The sequence below is a fragment of the Meles meles genome, chromosome 8 (assembly GCF_922984935.1).
Source record: "Meles meles chromosome 8, mMelMel3.1 paternal haplotype, whole genome shotgun sequence".
Lineage (NCBI taxonomy): Eukaryota > Metazoa > Chordata > Mammalia > Carnivora > Mustelidae > Meles > Meles meles.
The window spans coordinates 112,786,630-112,802,809 of record NC_060073.1 but is presented as its reverse complement, the minus strand read 5'-3'; the positions used below and the strand labels follow the sequence as shown (position 1 = coordinate 112,802,809).

Sequence of the window (16,180 nt, the reverse complement as noted above, 5' to 3'; positions counted from 1 at the left end):
TCTTTAGAAACCATGAGAATCGGTGTTCATTTTGTAATTATGAGGGTCAAGTGCACAGGTAGAGCCTGGTGCTAGGTAACTGAGTGACTGCACTTCCATCTGAGCGTTTTCTCGTAGGCACTAAGACTCTGTATCCAATTTTGAATGCCCTTTTGTCATCATTAATCCTCTTCCAACACGATACTGTTAAAACCAGGTGTCTTTTCTTTAAAGGACATGGGAAGCGTTTCTTACAGGCAATTTAAGCATCGTGAACATCATTTTCCATTCACAGGGGTTTTGCCTAGGTGACGACTTCTCATATCTGACAGAAGTTCTGGCTGTGGTGGAGACCCCTTCCTTTTCTCCCCATCCTGATCAAACAGAGCTGGTTTCTTCATACCAGTTAGCCTTTACAACTTGATGTTGAAAAACTCACTTTATTCTCCCCAAAATGATGATCCCAATTTTCCTCACAGATTCTCACCTTTCCGGGAGCTCTCAGTGTTTCTCAGAGCTGTACAATTCCATCTTAAATTTGAAGCCCATTACTTTTGCTATTAAGGGGCCATTTCTGCTTACAGATTTGAATTGAGTTAAATTTAGTTTTTGTGGTGTCTTACGTGTTCTAAAATCACCTTTCAGCCATGGAAACAAAGAAGTATTTTCCTGCCGGGGAATCAGGTTGGCGGTGGACTGGTTTTTGGAAAGAGGCCACAAAGATGTTACAGTTTTTGTTCCAGCCTGGAGAAAAGAGCAGTCCCGACCTGATGCTCTCATCACAGGTAAGCCCTGTGAGCGGTCTGGTCGCAGCTTCGGACCTTCCCCGGGCAGGTCACCGGACACGGCCAAGTGTTGCGCTGACGAAGACGTCCCTCTGTTTACTTGGTCTGTGGGACCGCCCCGTTCCCTGCGGTGAGACCTCGGCATTGCTGGTCTTTACAAACTCACTGCTGATAAGAAAGCAGTAATATCCTTGCTCCGTAAACCAGTGGTTTGGGGTTTTTGGTTTTCCTTTTGTGATTTGGAAGCTTTTGTAAAATTGTGACTTTGGGACATGCCTAGGAGTCAGGAGACCTTGATTAAAATTCTGAACCACATTTGGACCTCTGCTTCTCATCTGCATTATAAAATCAGTAACATAGTTCAAAACACACTGGCAGGCCCCTGGGGGTCCGCTCTCTGGGCTCAAGTAGAAGGAAGGGACTCCATCTCAATAAAGTGGCTCTATTTTGCGTTATTTTGTCATTTTTTAATGTATGCATTTTAGGCAGAAACTGCTCATGATTATTGCTGAACATTTTGATGAAGTCAACCGTTCCCTCCCCCTCTGTCCACCTCCAACATTAATAGAAACTGAGGAACCTGCATGAGGAAAACTATACTTTTCAAATCAGAAACAGAGAGCATAGACCACATACCTGAAGGGAAGGTTAATCATTAAGTCATTACTTGAGCTGGTATAAGGACATTCTTGAGTCAGAACTGTGCAAGCAGACTCTAGTCCGTGTTAACTGTCAAGGGAGGAAGGTGCCAGAATTCAACAGGAGCACCAAGACCCTGGGTAACGCTCGGGAAAAACAGACACATTTAGATCCTCATCTTCCTCCATGTAACGGCACATTCCGCATGGTTGAAGAATTGTCAGAAATGGTGGTCTTTGAATGGCTGGGGGAAAATTTTACTAAAGTTAATATTTTTTGGAAGAAATGACAAAGGAAAAGATAAATCTCATTGCATGAAAATGTATACTACTGTGTTTTGGAAGTTTTCTTTAAAATGAGAACTTTCATTTGCCTAAGGGAGAAAAGAAACAAAGAATCCACATCCTTAACATCTAAAGAGCTCATAGACCCTGGGAAAGTGGACTCGGGGCTCTCCCCGGAGTATAAATGGTAACATGGTAGGAACAGGCAGCACAGAATGCAGGACCCAATAAGAGAAGCAATTCACGAAATGACAAACTAAACAACTCTTACTTTTCACCCACCAAATTGCAGAGGTTGGAGAACTGGTAAGCCTCCGGGAGCTCCTCCTTCACTGCTGTGGAAACAGATTTTTACAACCTATCTAAAAAACAGTTGAGTCTTAAAATATTAATATTCTTGGATCTACTAGTTCCCCTTCTAGGCATAATTCCTCAGAAGATAAGCAGAGTTACAGGCAAAGATTTAGGACCTAAAGACATTCAGTGCATTATTACTTGAAATAGAAAAAAACAGAAATGGACCATATATTCACTATAATGGTTTGAGTATTTAGATTATGGATTAGAATATTTAGGCAGAATTTCTAATGGGCTGAGGAGGTGCTCTTTCCCATAGAAGTTTTATTGTGTGGCACGTACATGTACACACGTGCATATTTAAGCAGAGGCAAGGACCGAAATACACAGAGAATGACTAGAAGGAAATATGCCAAAGGTAGTCACAGAAATTGACTGTCATGACTTTATGAGGTTTTATTTTTGCCTCCTATTTCCCCTTACTTTCCTAATTTTGCTCAAGGAATTTAGAGTACTTTAAAGGTCAGGGGGAAAAATAAATCGAAAAGGAGAAAATACTTGAACATGTAAATGACTGGAAAGAAGGCAAAATGATCACGGGCATGGCAGGTGTGTCTCAGTTTAATTTTTAACATAGCCGCGCGCCAGGGCTGTGGACTGCACCACTTGACCAGACCCTTGAACAACAGAGAAATGGACTTTTTACCGTACAGTACTGTAAACATATTTTTGCTTACGATTTTCTTAGTAACATTCTCCCTCTAGCTGACTTTAAGATGTAAAGATATAAAATACACATAACATAGAAGATATGGCTTCTACACGTTGGTTAAGTTCTGGGGGGGCCCAAAAGTGAGGGGGTCAGCACCCTAACCCCTGCCCTGTTTAAGCGCTGCTCAAAGGTCTGGAGGTGTTTTCTCCCCCTGGGTAATACTTCCAAGTAAAACCTTCAACCAGTTAAAACCTGGTAAATAGAGTAGCCCACTATTTTTCACTGTACAAAAAAAAAGGAAACTTGACCATATCTTCAGGCTCTCCCATGGAGATTCCGAATAGCGCTTTTTTCCAGCAAGAGAACACCTATCTCACCAGCACGGAGCTCCGGATCAGGTGCTATGCTGGGAAGGAGATTCGGTTCCACTTAGTAGCCGTACTGAACCCGCATCTATTTCAGTTAGGATTACTGACCCTGGCTGGTGTCCTTTTTACCTCATTAGCTATCCTAGAAAAAGCAAATTAAGCAAGATGATGTTGACCATTTTTCTCTGATCGCTTCGTGGCCTATCACGTCCGAGCAAACACTCCCGCAGATAAAGTAGCATGGTTGCCTCCGGAACGCAGCGGCTAACCCGGAAGACCTCAGAAGGGCCGCGTCTCTAAGAACCCCACGAACGCGTTTCCCAGACAGGACTAGCTCCTGCTCTGCTCCTGGGCAGAGCGCTAGTGGAAACAAGCATTTTGAGGGCAGGTACCGCGTCCCATTGATCAGGGCAACACACAAAAATACTTACTTATGACAAATCCTGTAGCAGAGATGGGGCTTTGGGGTGTGTCCTGGTCTTAATGAAGACCTCAACAATCCCATCTGTGAAAGTGCAGCTGAACAGTGTTGAGAGCCTGGTAGACACCGCGCTCAGTGCTTGTCCCTGTGACAGCTCCCTGACTTCCAGCTTCCTGACTGCATCGGAGGCTCAATACGGTAGGACTGGCAGATAGAGAAAATGCCAGAACCCGAGGTTTACCTATGATTTGCTGCTTCTAACGACCTCATGTCCTCCAGTTCTACTCTGCTGCTTTTCTAAACCAAAGTTCTGGCCTTGATAAAATCATGTCAGGAACATCGTGAAATCTCCATGCCAGCTTGGGAACCAGCCGACCCCTAATCCCACTTCTGTTCCCTCCCCGGGACCCTGGCTCACCCCCACCACCCTGCTGGGTGATTTACGACCCTTGCTTACCTAGTCTCTGTGCCTGTCCGGTGACGGACACCTTCCTGAGAAGAGGCCATTCTTAATGTTGGTGGCCATTGATATGTGACCCACTGTAGCACAGGCCCGCCAGATCCGGTCCCTGAAGACAGAGGGTTTTAAAAGTTAGCAATTCCAGTTAACAAACATGGAGAAATAGCCTTTAACCAAAAAAAAAAAAAAAATCATGGGGCGCCTGGGTGGCTCAGTGGGTTAAAGCCTCGGCCTTCGGCTCAGGTCATGATCCCAGGCTCCTGGGATCGAGCCCCGCATCGGGCTCTCTGCTCAGCGGGGAGCCTGCTTCCTCCTCTCTTTCTCTCTGCCTGCCTCTCTGCCTACTTGTGATCTCTCTGTCAAATAAATAAATAAAATCTTTAAAAAAAAAAAATCGCGACCTCCTGATTCTGGGCCAGAATGTACGACGACAGAAAGAGGAGGTAGAAGAGCCAAAGCAGGAAGAAGGCGAGGTAGAGAGAGCATTTTATCATCAACCAAAGTAGAAACCCCAGCCCCTTGGGGGAGGCGGGGGGAACCACTAAACAAGTTGGAGTCCGTCCCCGGCGCTGTGAGCATTGCCCACAGAAGACCGCAGGCGCGTCCCTCTAGCTCTCCTCGCTCCGCCGGGCCGCCTTCCCCGCTAGCCACGTCCAAGCTCTTCCCGCAGCCCAGCTTCGGGGAGGACGCGGCACGTGTTGCCACATGTGTCCTGGGAAAGGACACAAAATGTGCACCGGTCACGTCTGTAATAACAGTTGTGACTTCTCTGCCTCTGTGACCCTTCTGCATCCTCTGACTCCTCCCTGCCACCTCAGCGACTTCTGCTCCTGCTTCTCGAACTCTCCCCTATGCCCTCCCCTCCTCAGAAAACAGGACAATCAACGGGTTTGGCGGGGGGAGGGGAGTGCACCCCTGAGCCCCACACGGCCGGGTTGTCAGAACGGCTAGAAAACGTCACTGAGCAAGCTGATGTTTATTCTGTTAAAGTTTGAAACCGTGTTTAGTCACCTTGGGGGCTATTTTTAAAGGCTTTACTACCGCAGTCCTCAAGGAAAAATCCTGGGAGTTAAAATGTGTTGTAAATCCCTGGTGAAATGACGACATCGATCTAGTCTGTCTCATGAAAGCTCACGTTGTACACGCATCGCCCTCCGTGTTGGGATGTACTTACTCCTGACAGTCGGCCCCACTTGTCCTTGCAGATCAAGAAATCCTGCGGAAATTAGAGAAGGAGAAAATCCTGGTGTTCACGCCGTCCCGACGCGTGCAGGGCAGACGCGTGGTGTGCTACGATGACCGGTTCATCGTGAAGCTGGCCTTTGAGTCGGACGGGATCATCGTGTCCAATGACAACTACAGGGACCTGGCCAACGAGAAACCCGAGTGGAAGAAGTTCATAGATGAGCGGCTGTTAATGTACTCCTTCGTCAACGACAAGTAAGTGAACCGGTTCACGGACCCCCAGGGGTCCCGCTGCCCTGCACGCCGAGCCATCCGGGCCAGCTGCGGCAGGAGGTCTCGCCCCACCGGCCACGGACCAGACCGAGGACACGTCTCTTCCCATGGCTGACTTGCCCTCGGCTCCTCCGTGGGAGGCAGGAAGCTGTGTAGGAGGGACAGGGCCTGCGTGGTAGGGCGCGCACACGGCCGATCTGTCGGAACGGAGAGGGATGGTTCTGGAACAGATCAACCCCCAAGATACTGCCTTTCCAAATCTACCCAGAGCCTTAAAGCTATTTTTAAATTATGTGATTTTTTAAATCCTATGCCAGTAGTAAGACTCCAGTCACCAGTAAGTTGGTAAATGGGCAGAGGACAATAAAAAGCAGTCTCCCGAGAAATAAGTGTATTCACAAATGAGGGGGGCAGGTTCACCTGCTGGTAATCAAAAATGCAAGCTAAATCTACAAAGAACCTCTCTTTGACCCGTTTAATTCACAGAAATATTTTTGCATGTGCTTTGTGCTATTAAAGATGGAACGGAACTGTTCACACAGTTTGCCGTGGGTAGCAGAAGCCTTGGAAAGACACGTACCCTCTCAGGTCCAGCATCTCCTTGCTGGGAGTATATCTGAGGGAAAAAGACCAGATAGGTTCATTTCTGTATTTTTTATAATTGCAACAATTCAGAGGCAGCTAAAGGTACAGCAGAGAAGTTGGTTAAGCCACTCTGCACCTAGTAGAAAATTCTCCGGCTCTTCGATTAGGAGCATGAAGGCTCTTGAGGAACATGGACACTTATGTGTTAAAAAGACAAAACACAAAATTATATTTGTGTTTGGGAAATGTGTATGCATACAGAAATGACTAAAATGCAACACATAAATGAAAAATAATTGTGTTCAGGTCATAGGATTGAGTGACTCTTCTGTTCGTAATAATGCTGCCGTGTTGACTCTCCCTTAAGAGTCGGTCTAAGGTTCACACTTTCTGGGTAACTGCTTGGCCCATTTCAGGTTCTTCCACTGACCTCACAGGTAGCACAGCTCTTCAGCTGTAGCTCCTTCCTGTCGTGCTGCGCAGGCCGGGAACTCCTGCGCCCGGGATATTTGTCCATCTCTGCCGAGGCACAAAGAGAATGGGGCTGGGGGGTTCGATGTGCCGTCTCGGCTGTGCCGTGTGAGCTCAGATCAAAGTCTGCTAATTAGGAAAGTGTATTAATCTGCAAAAATTAATACCTGAAGGGCCCACTGTCCGGAAGACAGGCGAGGGGGTACACACGGCCTCGGGCCTGAACCGGGGCTGGGCCTTTGTCTGTCCTCCCGTCCGCTGCTCCTTGCTCACCCGACCTCTGTACTGGACAGGCTCGAGGCCCACCACGTCCTCCTAAAATGGCCTGGTGCTGTTTTCTGAAGTCCTTACAGAATCCCGAGGCTGGCAAGAAGAAAAGAATTCATGAGAACATGCAAGGCTCAAAACTTACTTGAGTTAAAACCAATACAAGTTCGGCTTGACACGTTTCACTTTTATGCTCATTAAGGAAATTCTGTGTACTGAGATTCTTCACCCCATAGACACTGAATCGAAATAACTTGATGAAAAATGTTTTAGGGGCACCTGGGTGGCTCAGTGGGTTAAATCCTCTGCCTTTGGCTCAGGTCATGATCTCAGGATCCTGGGATCGAGTCCTGCCTCGGGCTCTCTCCTCACCGGGGAGAGCAGAGAGCTTCCCCCCCTCTCTCTCTGTCTGCCTCTCTGCCTACTTGTGATCTCTGTCAAGTAAATAAAATCTTTAAAAAAAAAAAAAAGTTTTAAAGTACTTAGAGTGAATCAGTCTCTACCTTCTGTCTTCAGAATTCAATTACCAACCTCCTACTCAGGGATCACTTTTCGTTCTATCCCTGACAGGTTCATGCCCCCTGATGACCCTCTTGGCAGACACGGCCCCAGCCTGGATAATTTTCTGAGGAAGAAACCTATCGTTCCTGAACACAAAAAGCAGCCTTGTCCATACGGTAACTTTCCTTACAACTATTTAATATACGCCCTCAGAGCACAGTCTGTTGTGCAGCTTTTGTTACTAGAAATAAACGTGTCGTGTTTTGGACGGCAGGGCATGTGGTTCTTTGGATCGCGATTGAATTTAAGAAAGCATCGTAGCCCGGAGCAGAAGTGGTTCTTTTTACCTAGTCGAGTTCAGTGCAGAGGCATCTCCCAGAGTTACAACGTGGTTCCCGAAACTCCGCTAGTCCAGGCAGGTCAAAATGTGGAGTTCTGACCTCGAGCCACAGCTCAGACGGGCAGGGGCGAGCGCGTCGCCGCGGGGCGCGTGGCTCTCCAGAGCAGAAGGTCCCAGTTCCGAAGCCAGACGGGAAGAGGAGGGGCAGGGAGGAGGTGAGGGCGCAGGGCACTAACCCAGCCCTCGGGAGGTGACTCGGTCACACGGCCAGTGGGTCGGTCGCCCTAGAGAGGACCGAAGCGGGGACGACGGAGAGGGGCAGGTCCCCCAAGGAAGGGACAGAGGAGCAACTTAGTGTCCCTCCCATTTCCACCTTTGTCCGTCGTGCCAGACTGAGCTGCGGGGGCCTGGCGGGGCGCTCCTTTGCCTAATCGATGTTCCTCTCCGTAGGGAAGAAGTGCACCTATGGCCACAAGTGCAAATACTACCATCCCGAGCGGGGCAGTCAGCCGCAGCGCTCGGTGGCCGACGAGCTCCGGGCCATGTCTAGAAACACGGCGGCCAAAACGGCCAACGAGGGAGGGCTGGTGAAGAGCAACAGCGTGCCCTGCAGCACGAAAGCGGACAGCACTGCCGACGTCAAGCGGGGTGCTCCGAAGAGGCAATCGGACCCCAGCATAAGGACCCAAGTCTACCAAGACCTCGAGGAAAAGCTTCCCACCAAAAACAAATTGGAAACCAGGTCTGTACCTTCTTTAGTCAGTCTCCCGGCTACTTCCACCGCAAAACCCCAAAGCGCTCCGTCTCTAAGCAATGGCCTTCCGTCTGGAGTTCACTTCCCACCTCAGGATCAAAGACCACAGGGACAATATCCCCCGCTGATGATGGCAACCAAAAATCCTGGAACGCCGATGCCTTACGAACAGTATCCCAAGTGCGACTCGCCCGTCGACTTCGGGTACTACTCCATGTTGAACGCGTACTCCAACCTGAGCATCTCAGGCCCACGCAGCCCCGAAAGGCGTTTCTCCCTGGACACGGATTACAGGGTCAGCTCCGTCGCCTCCGACTGCAGTAGCGAAGGGAGCATGAGCTGTGGGAGCAGTGACTCCTACGTGGGGTACAACGACCGGTCCTACGTCAGCTCTCCCGACCCTCAGCTGGAAGAGAGTCTCAAGTGTCAACACGTGCACCCGCACAGCCGCCTTAACTCCCAGCCCTTCCTGCAGACTTTCCACGACCCCCTAGCTAGAGTGCAAAGTTACAGTCACGAAGAACCAAAGTACCATCACAAGCCTCCTCTGCCCCACCTGGCCGTGCACCTGCAGCACCCCGCGGCGGGCGCGCGCTCCAGCTGCCCCGGCGACTACCCCTCCCCGCCCGGCTCCGCGCACTCCAAGGCGCCGCACCTGGGCCGCTCGCTGGTGGCCACGCGGCTGGACAGCATCTCGGACTCGCGGCTGTACGACAGCTCTCCCTCCCGACCGCGGAAGCCTTACTCCCACCAGGACGGGCTGGCGAGCTGGGAGCGGCAGGGCTACGGCCTGGACGCCTACGGCTACCGGCAGACCTACTCGCTGCCCGACAACCCGACGCAGCCGGGCTACGAGCACTTCCCCTTCCAGAGCCTCCCCGAGCCGCCGGAGCCCGCGTGGCGCGTCCCCTACTGCGCGGTGCCGCCGGACCCCCCGCGGTACCAGGACAACCGAGAGAAGATCTACATCAACCTGTGCAACATCTTCCCCCCGGACCTCGTGCGGACGGTGATGAAGCGGAACCCGCACGTGACCGACGCCCAGCAGCTGGCCGCCGCCATCCTCGTGGAGAAGTCGCAGCTGGGCTACTGAGAGACGATGCATCTTCGTGGTGTTTAGTAGTTTTTTGTTCAGCTCAAATGCTGAGGGAGGTTTGCTACAATAGCACACGTGATCTCCTTGGCGCAAGGAGGTTATATAGTATCCATTTATGTGAACTACTGTATCATGGAATCTGGACGTAGAGCCCCCCAGAGCGGAAGTAGCACGGGATCGCTTTACATCCAAACTTTTTTTTAAAACCTTTCCTTTTTAAAAGCTCTCTCCTCGGCTGGAAGTTGTTCCAGTTTGATTTATTAGATGTCTCTGTGATCTTTGATATTAATCTTTGGTGCATCAGGGGTTTATATGCAGCACTTTTTATCCTTGTTTCGTGTTTTATTACCTTGGTGTTTGTCTATCAATTGCAAGCAATTACAATACTTTCCGAATGTCGGACCTTTGACTAGACCCTAGCCAACTATTTTTGCAAGCCAAGCTTAATTGGAATCTTTTACAGCTTTTTAAGTTATTTTTATTTGGGGAAGGTGGGCTTCTTTGTGCTCTAATCATTATTTATAGAAACAAAGATATACTACAGCACTGACTTTATATTTTAAACAAAACGTAAGTTACCAGTTTATATGGAAATGGGTAACACTCTATATGAGAATGATTTACAGTACGGCACTTTTCATTGTTTTGTTTTTGTTTGGATTTTTTTTTCCCTCCCCGTTAGGTAATTAGTTAATTTAATATGGTTGACTTAAAGGAAAGCAGATGCAATCAATGGAAAAAATTGTTTCCATTTTTTTTTTTTTTTTTTTTTTAACTAAGAAGGCAAAAGCCGTAACTGTGCCAGTTTAGAGCTTTGTGATCCAGCGCTGATGCGCTTCTAGGCGGTAGAAAATGGAACTGAATTCCCAGATTCTCATTAACCTGTATTTTTAATGTGTTCGTCCTTTTTGTTTCGGGGCACAACAAGACTGGATAAAAGAACCCTTTCACAGTACTTGCCTGTTTTTAATGAATCTAATTATTCTCAATGCAACTTTTATATTTAATATACTCTTCGCTTTCCTGCTATTTATCAAGGCTGGCCTGCGGTGGGTGTGCGTGTTGAGGATATGCAAAATGTGTTGATACTGCACTATAGGAAGGGCGGTGGAGGGATTTTAAGTGGTAACTTAAAAATGTAAGATACTGTATATTTTCCATTTTCCTGAAGGTAGTTTTTTGGGGGGCCTGTTATATTATTAAGGCCAGATTCTTGCCACAAATAGTGTAGTCTTAGCTACAGACTAAAGTCTGTTCTAGTATTAGTAAGGGATATTTCTGGTTTCAAAGTGGGTTTTGCTAGGTGCGAATTCCTTTCTGTTCTCAGCAGACAGCCCTTTGCACTGAGGGTAGAGGGTCGTGAACCTCACATGACTTCACTGCCGCCTCCAGGCTCCGAAGTTCACTTTGCGCGACAGACTCCTCCTGGTCCGTGTCTGTCGTCTGCCTCGATGCCCTGGGTGTTCTGCCCATTCTCCATGCTACAGTTGGAAGTAAAGCCCTGAAAAAGCCAGAAAGTACCTTTTACTGTTGATACAAATTGTATCTTTTTAACTATAAGAACTATTTTGATTTGTAGATCTAGTGAAAACACAAATGTGTAACTATGATTAGACTTTTGGGCAACATTTTATCCCTTATTTAAGTACAAAACTTTAAAAGTAAAACTGAGGTCTAGGATAGGGTAGAAAAATAAAAGTAACAATTTAGGTAAATAAAAGTGTCTGTCTTAGTTTTATAGACTATATTAAAATATATCCCATACAGTTATTGGCATTTTCTTTCTCCTAAAACTTACCTAGTGAGAACTTAAAAATAAAGGTAAAATGCTGCCTGAAAATAATGTCCAAGCACCTTTGACTAGGATAACATTTTCACTACTTGTGTGACACTGTGTGTCGCACGAAGTAGGATCTGGGTATACAGTAAATGCTTCTAAAAGGCATTGTGCATATTGACATATCCAATAATCTGAACCGTGTTCAGCAAACTTAATTCAGGAAAGTGGTGTTCTACACGATTACTGGTGGTGTTGAGCTGAGTGTGGCCCTCCTCTGGACCCAGAAACGATGCAGACGTTGCCACACACGCCATTCTGAGCGAGGTCTGGGGGCGACCCCGCTCGCTTGGTCAAGCTCTTCTCCCTGATTCCGTCGGTCACTCTCCGTAGAACAGGTTTAAGCGTAGGAGTAAACGAGTGCCAAAAATAGGGTTCCCGATGTGGAGTACCTTTGATTTTCGTCCTGTTCTCAAGCCTTTTCTTTTCTTTTTTCAGTACGAAATCCTTTTTGGAGTTTTCGCTCCCATTGTCTTCATGTTAGCATTTTCACTCTGTGAAGACTCTGCCAAACTTCACTAAACCGGCTTCAGGGAGCTCGTCAGTGCCGAGTGGATCTTACTTCAGTCTGAGCCCCTCGGGGTGGCAGCTCGCTGTCTGTCGTCGCTCCGTGCGTTCCGGACCGTGGGAGAGAGTGCAGCTCGCCACTACCCGTCCTGAAGTGAATAGCTCCAACTGCTCACGCTGAGATCCTTCAGGATAGTGACCTGTGAGGGAAGAAAGAGCAGTTTGCTTAGGTCAAGCGGACAATGTGTCCCCCTCCCTTTTTTTTTTTTTTTAAACACCCGTGTTGCTTTCAGAGCTTAAGAATGAGATATTTGGCAGAGTTTTGATACAGCAGATTCTTAATTCTCTAAAGCAATAAGTAAAAGGATCCATCACTAAATTAAATCCATAGCTGACTCCGAACCTTCATTGTAGCCAAAACTTTAACCTTAATCCTATCTTCTACCAGACATGCTAGTAGGTAACTGGAGAGGGAGAGGTTAGCGGAGAAACTGCCCAGAGTGGTCAACTGATAGAAAGAATTCGGATTGGAATATTCTGCCCCTGAACGCTGGACAGTTGACTGTCCTTTCCCCAGTAATTAGCCGGTTCACTGTCTCTGTGTCTCCGTACAGAGGGAGTAGCATGCAGCTGGCCAAATCCTGGCCCTCCAGGTTTCCTCCCTATGCGCGATATGTCCGTTTTTCCGTCCGTTTATGACCTCTGTATCCTGATAGAGTTTGTCACTGACCTCAACATTTGAAAGAGACGCACGCCAGTATCCAGTGTGTGGTGATACTGGTAGAAACTTGAACTTTGTGCTTTTATGAAATTTCCTTTATGAGAACATGTAATATAACTTTAAAAAGAGCGTTTTTATATGTATATATACATACATGCCTACATACTTGTCCTGAAGTATTACAAACGGGAGAGGGTGTCACGCCGTTGGTGGCTCACCTTTGTTCCCTTCGTTGGACTCTGTCTGACTTGTGGAGGACCAAGCCTGGAGTCTGGAGGACCAACCATAAGATTCTAGAACCACTTGAATGGAAAGCAACTCTTCAGTGGTTTTATTCCTGGTATTTTTAAAGAGTTATTTTGATAATTTTAATAGAATGTGGAATTTTAAAACACACAAAAAACTTAAAGTAGTATTGATTATACAGATAATTATTTAACATGTCTTTTACGGTTGTATCTATGTATATGGACAGTAATATATTTATAAAACAAATGTACTTTACGTTGTAGCTCTTAGTTTTTGACAGGTTAGATAGGGCTCAAGATACGTCTGTGTGTGCTTTGAAAACTCTCAAGCTGCCCCCCCTCCTCCCCCCACCATTTAATACACTGGCCCTAAGGTAGATTTGTTTCTGTTCTCGTTTTTGCTCTCCGACTGACTTACTCAAGACGGGCTTCCTAGGTCTACACCCACAAATAAAATGAAGTGTCAAATCCGGGAACAACACACGTGCATTAGCGTCAGCGAAAGCAGAGCTGATCCAAGTTAGAGACGCACGCGGGGTTGCCGATGGGCCAGGGGCTGACCAGCTCTCTCAGTCACGGATCAGGCAGGAACTAATCCAGGCCTGGGGGCTCCTCTCGTTTCTCCAACCTGCTCACCTCTGCTCGCACGGCACAGAAGCCGCCACAGACCGGAGTGTCAGTGAGCAGGGTGGCTGTGTGGGGCTAAAACTTTACTTACAGAAACAGGCAGCGGGCTGGGCTGGTGAGCGGGAGTTCGCGGGTCCCTGTCCCAGGGGGAGGAAACCCAGGATTGCTCAGCCAGAGGTCCTGACCCGTGTTAATACAAGAGAAGAGAAGTGTTTCAGTTGACATTCAAAGACAGTGTTATTACTGACGGCCTTCAAAAGAGGATTTCGAGATGGCCCTATTAAAGCATCTTCATTTCCTTGTTTCTTCTGTCCTGTCCATTACTTATAAGAGATACTTCTCAGTGTTTAACCGCACACGAAAAAAGCATTCTGTCAACAGCTGTTTTAATAGGTATTGAAGTTTTTTCATGAACTTTGTATTTCTATTGATAAATGGGAATACCATACCTACCTTTCATTTTTTAAGGGCCTCACGGACCAAAACTTCGGTTGTACTTGGAAAATTAGCATGTAATTAGCCACAAAATATTTTAAAGACTGCGTTTGTCAGTTACATCTTTCTGCTGATTCTTTGACTTCTAAAAAATGACAGATGTGCCCTTCTTTAAAAATGGGTTTAAAGAAGAAAAATATATTGTAATTTCACATACTATAGCTTTATTCTGTAAGATTAAAAATTGTGACTAGTGTAATTGTAGCTAAAATGTGCATTTGCTCTATTGTGACTCTTAAGAAACCAAGCGTATCCCTGTTTTCTCTGTCCAGACCTTTAGTCTAGATCTTTTTAGACACCTTAGGACTGTCCTCGGTGAACGATATCGTTGACATGATCATGTGTGATTTTAAATTCATTGCAACCACACGCCGCTGAGCGTGTTCGTTCTCAGTGCTTTATAAATTGTGTTAATGTTATAACATTATTTCCATAAGATCATTAAATAGTTTTGAGCATTACCATCCACTTCAGTTACACCTTCTTTTAAAATTGGAATACAACGCTAGCTTTTTAAGTGTTTACGGTTTAAAGTGGTTATTTTTTTCTTTAAATGCCATCTGTTAGCCTGCTCTTTATTTTGTCACAGTAACACTGTTATGTATTAGGAGTCGCTCTTTCCCTATGGTCCCTATTCTTAAGATTTAAAAACAATTTAAGGTTTTGACCATTTGGCAGTTAAATTTTTTTGAAAAGTCGGTCCATCTTTTAATTCAGTTTGATAAAATTTGTAAAACTTCACTTTTAAAACATGTACCAAGTTGGCCAACTGTCTGTATATTTCAGATGAACAAATTGTTGTCCATTAAAGCTTTCAACCCCTCTCTTACTTAAAGCATCATATGTCTCAAGGGAAGAAAAAAAAAGAAAAAACACTGAAAAGCAATGGCTTATTTTTATACAGTGTATGTTTTAGATTTTCTTCTGTTTTTTGGAATTCTATGTTTCCTACCTAACACAGAATACCCACAAACACGCGGACCTCCTCAGAGACATAAACCATTGCTGCTAGCAAACCAGATGACTGATCTCACTGTTTCCTGTTAGACTGTCCCCCCGCCCCAACCCTAGTCCTGTGCCGATGGAATTTCTAATTCGGTCCCTCCAACTTTCCTTATAGGAAAATAAGGTAAAGAATGTTCAGAACAACCATCCAACAAACCGATGCAATTCTATTTATCCTCTGTTTGTTCTCTGTGTCTCTGTAATGGAATTTTTACAACTCCAAAAAGCAGTATTTTAGACTTACTGGAAATCCGTATCAGAACAGCGATGTGAATCTGCCACTGAGAAAAAAAAAAAATTAAAAATGTCTTTTTTTTAATGGTGGTTTGTTTTTGCGTCATGACAACACCGACCTCCTACAGCAGCGCAGATGCTAAATCATCACGAACCCCTTTCTCTAGCTCTGCCGTTTGCCTACAGGCCATGGTCAGGAACACAGAATACACACATGTTCACTACCAGTGGGTCAGAGCCATCATTAACTCATGGGAAAATCAGAATTAAAGGCCAAAGATAACGAGTCGTTCCTCACTATTCTAATCATTTCCCACCAGTCATTAACCTAACCTTCGGGCCTTCTGCATCATCTGGTGACCTGATGAGGTCTCTATTGTATGTGTCTTGTTTGCTGCTCCCTCCCCGGCATGAATCAAGCTTAGGAGCCCACTAATGCCTACTCTAAGTAGGTTCACTTCTCGAATTTGATACCCACCGGGAATTGGAAATATTCCGTCCTATGTAGTCACAAATCCAAAATGGTCTCCTGGTCTTCAGGATCTAGCATGTTCGTGTTCTGGGTCTATGTCTAAGAAACGTCCATTTCCAGATCAGGACTTTTTCCTCCATTGTTTTTCAGTTTTTCATTTTGCTTCTTCGTTTGTTTTTGTTTTTTTACTACAGTCACCATTTGTCAGGTGTTTTCTTTCCCCCTCCCGCCTCCCCGTAAGCTCTTTCCCTGGGATCCAGAGTGAGGGATTCCTCTCCTCGCCGGCAGCAGATCGAACTGTGGCGCCCAGCTGTAGCTGGCAGAGAAGGCAGCGTGTTCCAAGTCTGTGAGGCCGGAGGGGCGGGGCGGGCTCCAGGGAGGCATCCAAGGAGGCAGCCCCGTGGGCTAGTGCTCGTGGCTCAATCCTCCCCCATCTCGTTCCTCCGTCTACAGAGAAAGGATTCACACATCCTGATGAATCAAGTAATGCTGGGGAAAGGGAGAGTTGAGACAGCAACTCAAAGGTTGAGTTTATTTACAGCAAAGTACCTATCACAGGGTCTCTCACCAGCTCGACACCTACGAACATTTGTGCCTGAGCCGCAGATGCTGTTTTA

At 46.6% G+C, this 16,180-nt stretch overlaps 1 protein-coding gene and 1 long non-coding RNA gene across 4 annotated transcripts in view; one reads left to right on the top strand and one right to left on the bottom strand.

The window, feature by feature from the left end:
• Positions 1-15,176, top strand: part of ZC3H12C (zinc finger CCCH-type containing 12C) — a 76,074-nt gene extending 60,898 nt beyond the window's left edge. For all 3 annotated transcript variants that reach the window (XM_046016106.1, XM_046016107.1, XM_046016108.1), the window contains exons 3-6: positions 625-764; positions 5,151-5,385; positions 7,297-7,403; positions 8,018-15,176. In XM_046016106.1, the coding sequence (XP_045872062.1) occupies positions 625-764; positions 5,151-5,385; positions 7,297-7,403; positions 8,018-9,414 (1,879 nt within the window). In that variant the 3' untranslated portion in view covers positions 9,415-15,176. The remainder of the gene's footprint in view (positions 1-624; positions 765-5,150; positions 5,386-7,296; positions 7,404-8,017) is intronic.
• On the bottom strand, positions 5,182-7,997 carry LOC123948914. The gene is made up of 3 exons (XR_006820002.1): positions 7,575-7,997; positions 6,627-6,822; positions 5,182-5,311 (listed from the first exon to the last, which is right to left on the bottom strand). It is a non-coding gene; the product is annotated as an uncharacterized LOC123948914 (long non-coding RNA).
• Positions 15,177-16,180: the final 1,004 nt, after the last annotated feature.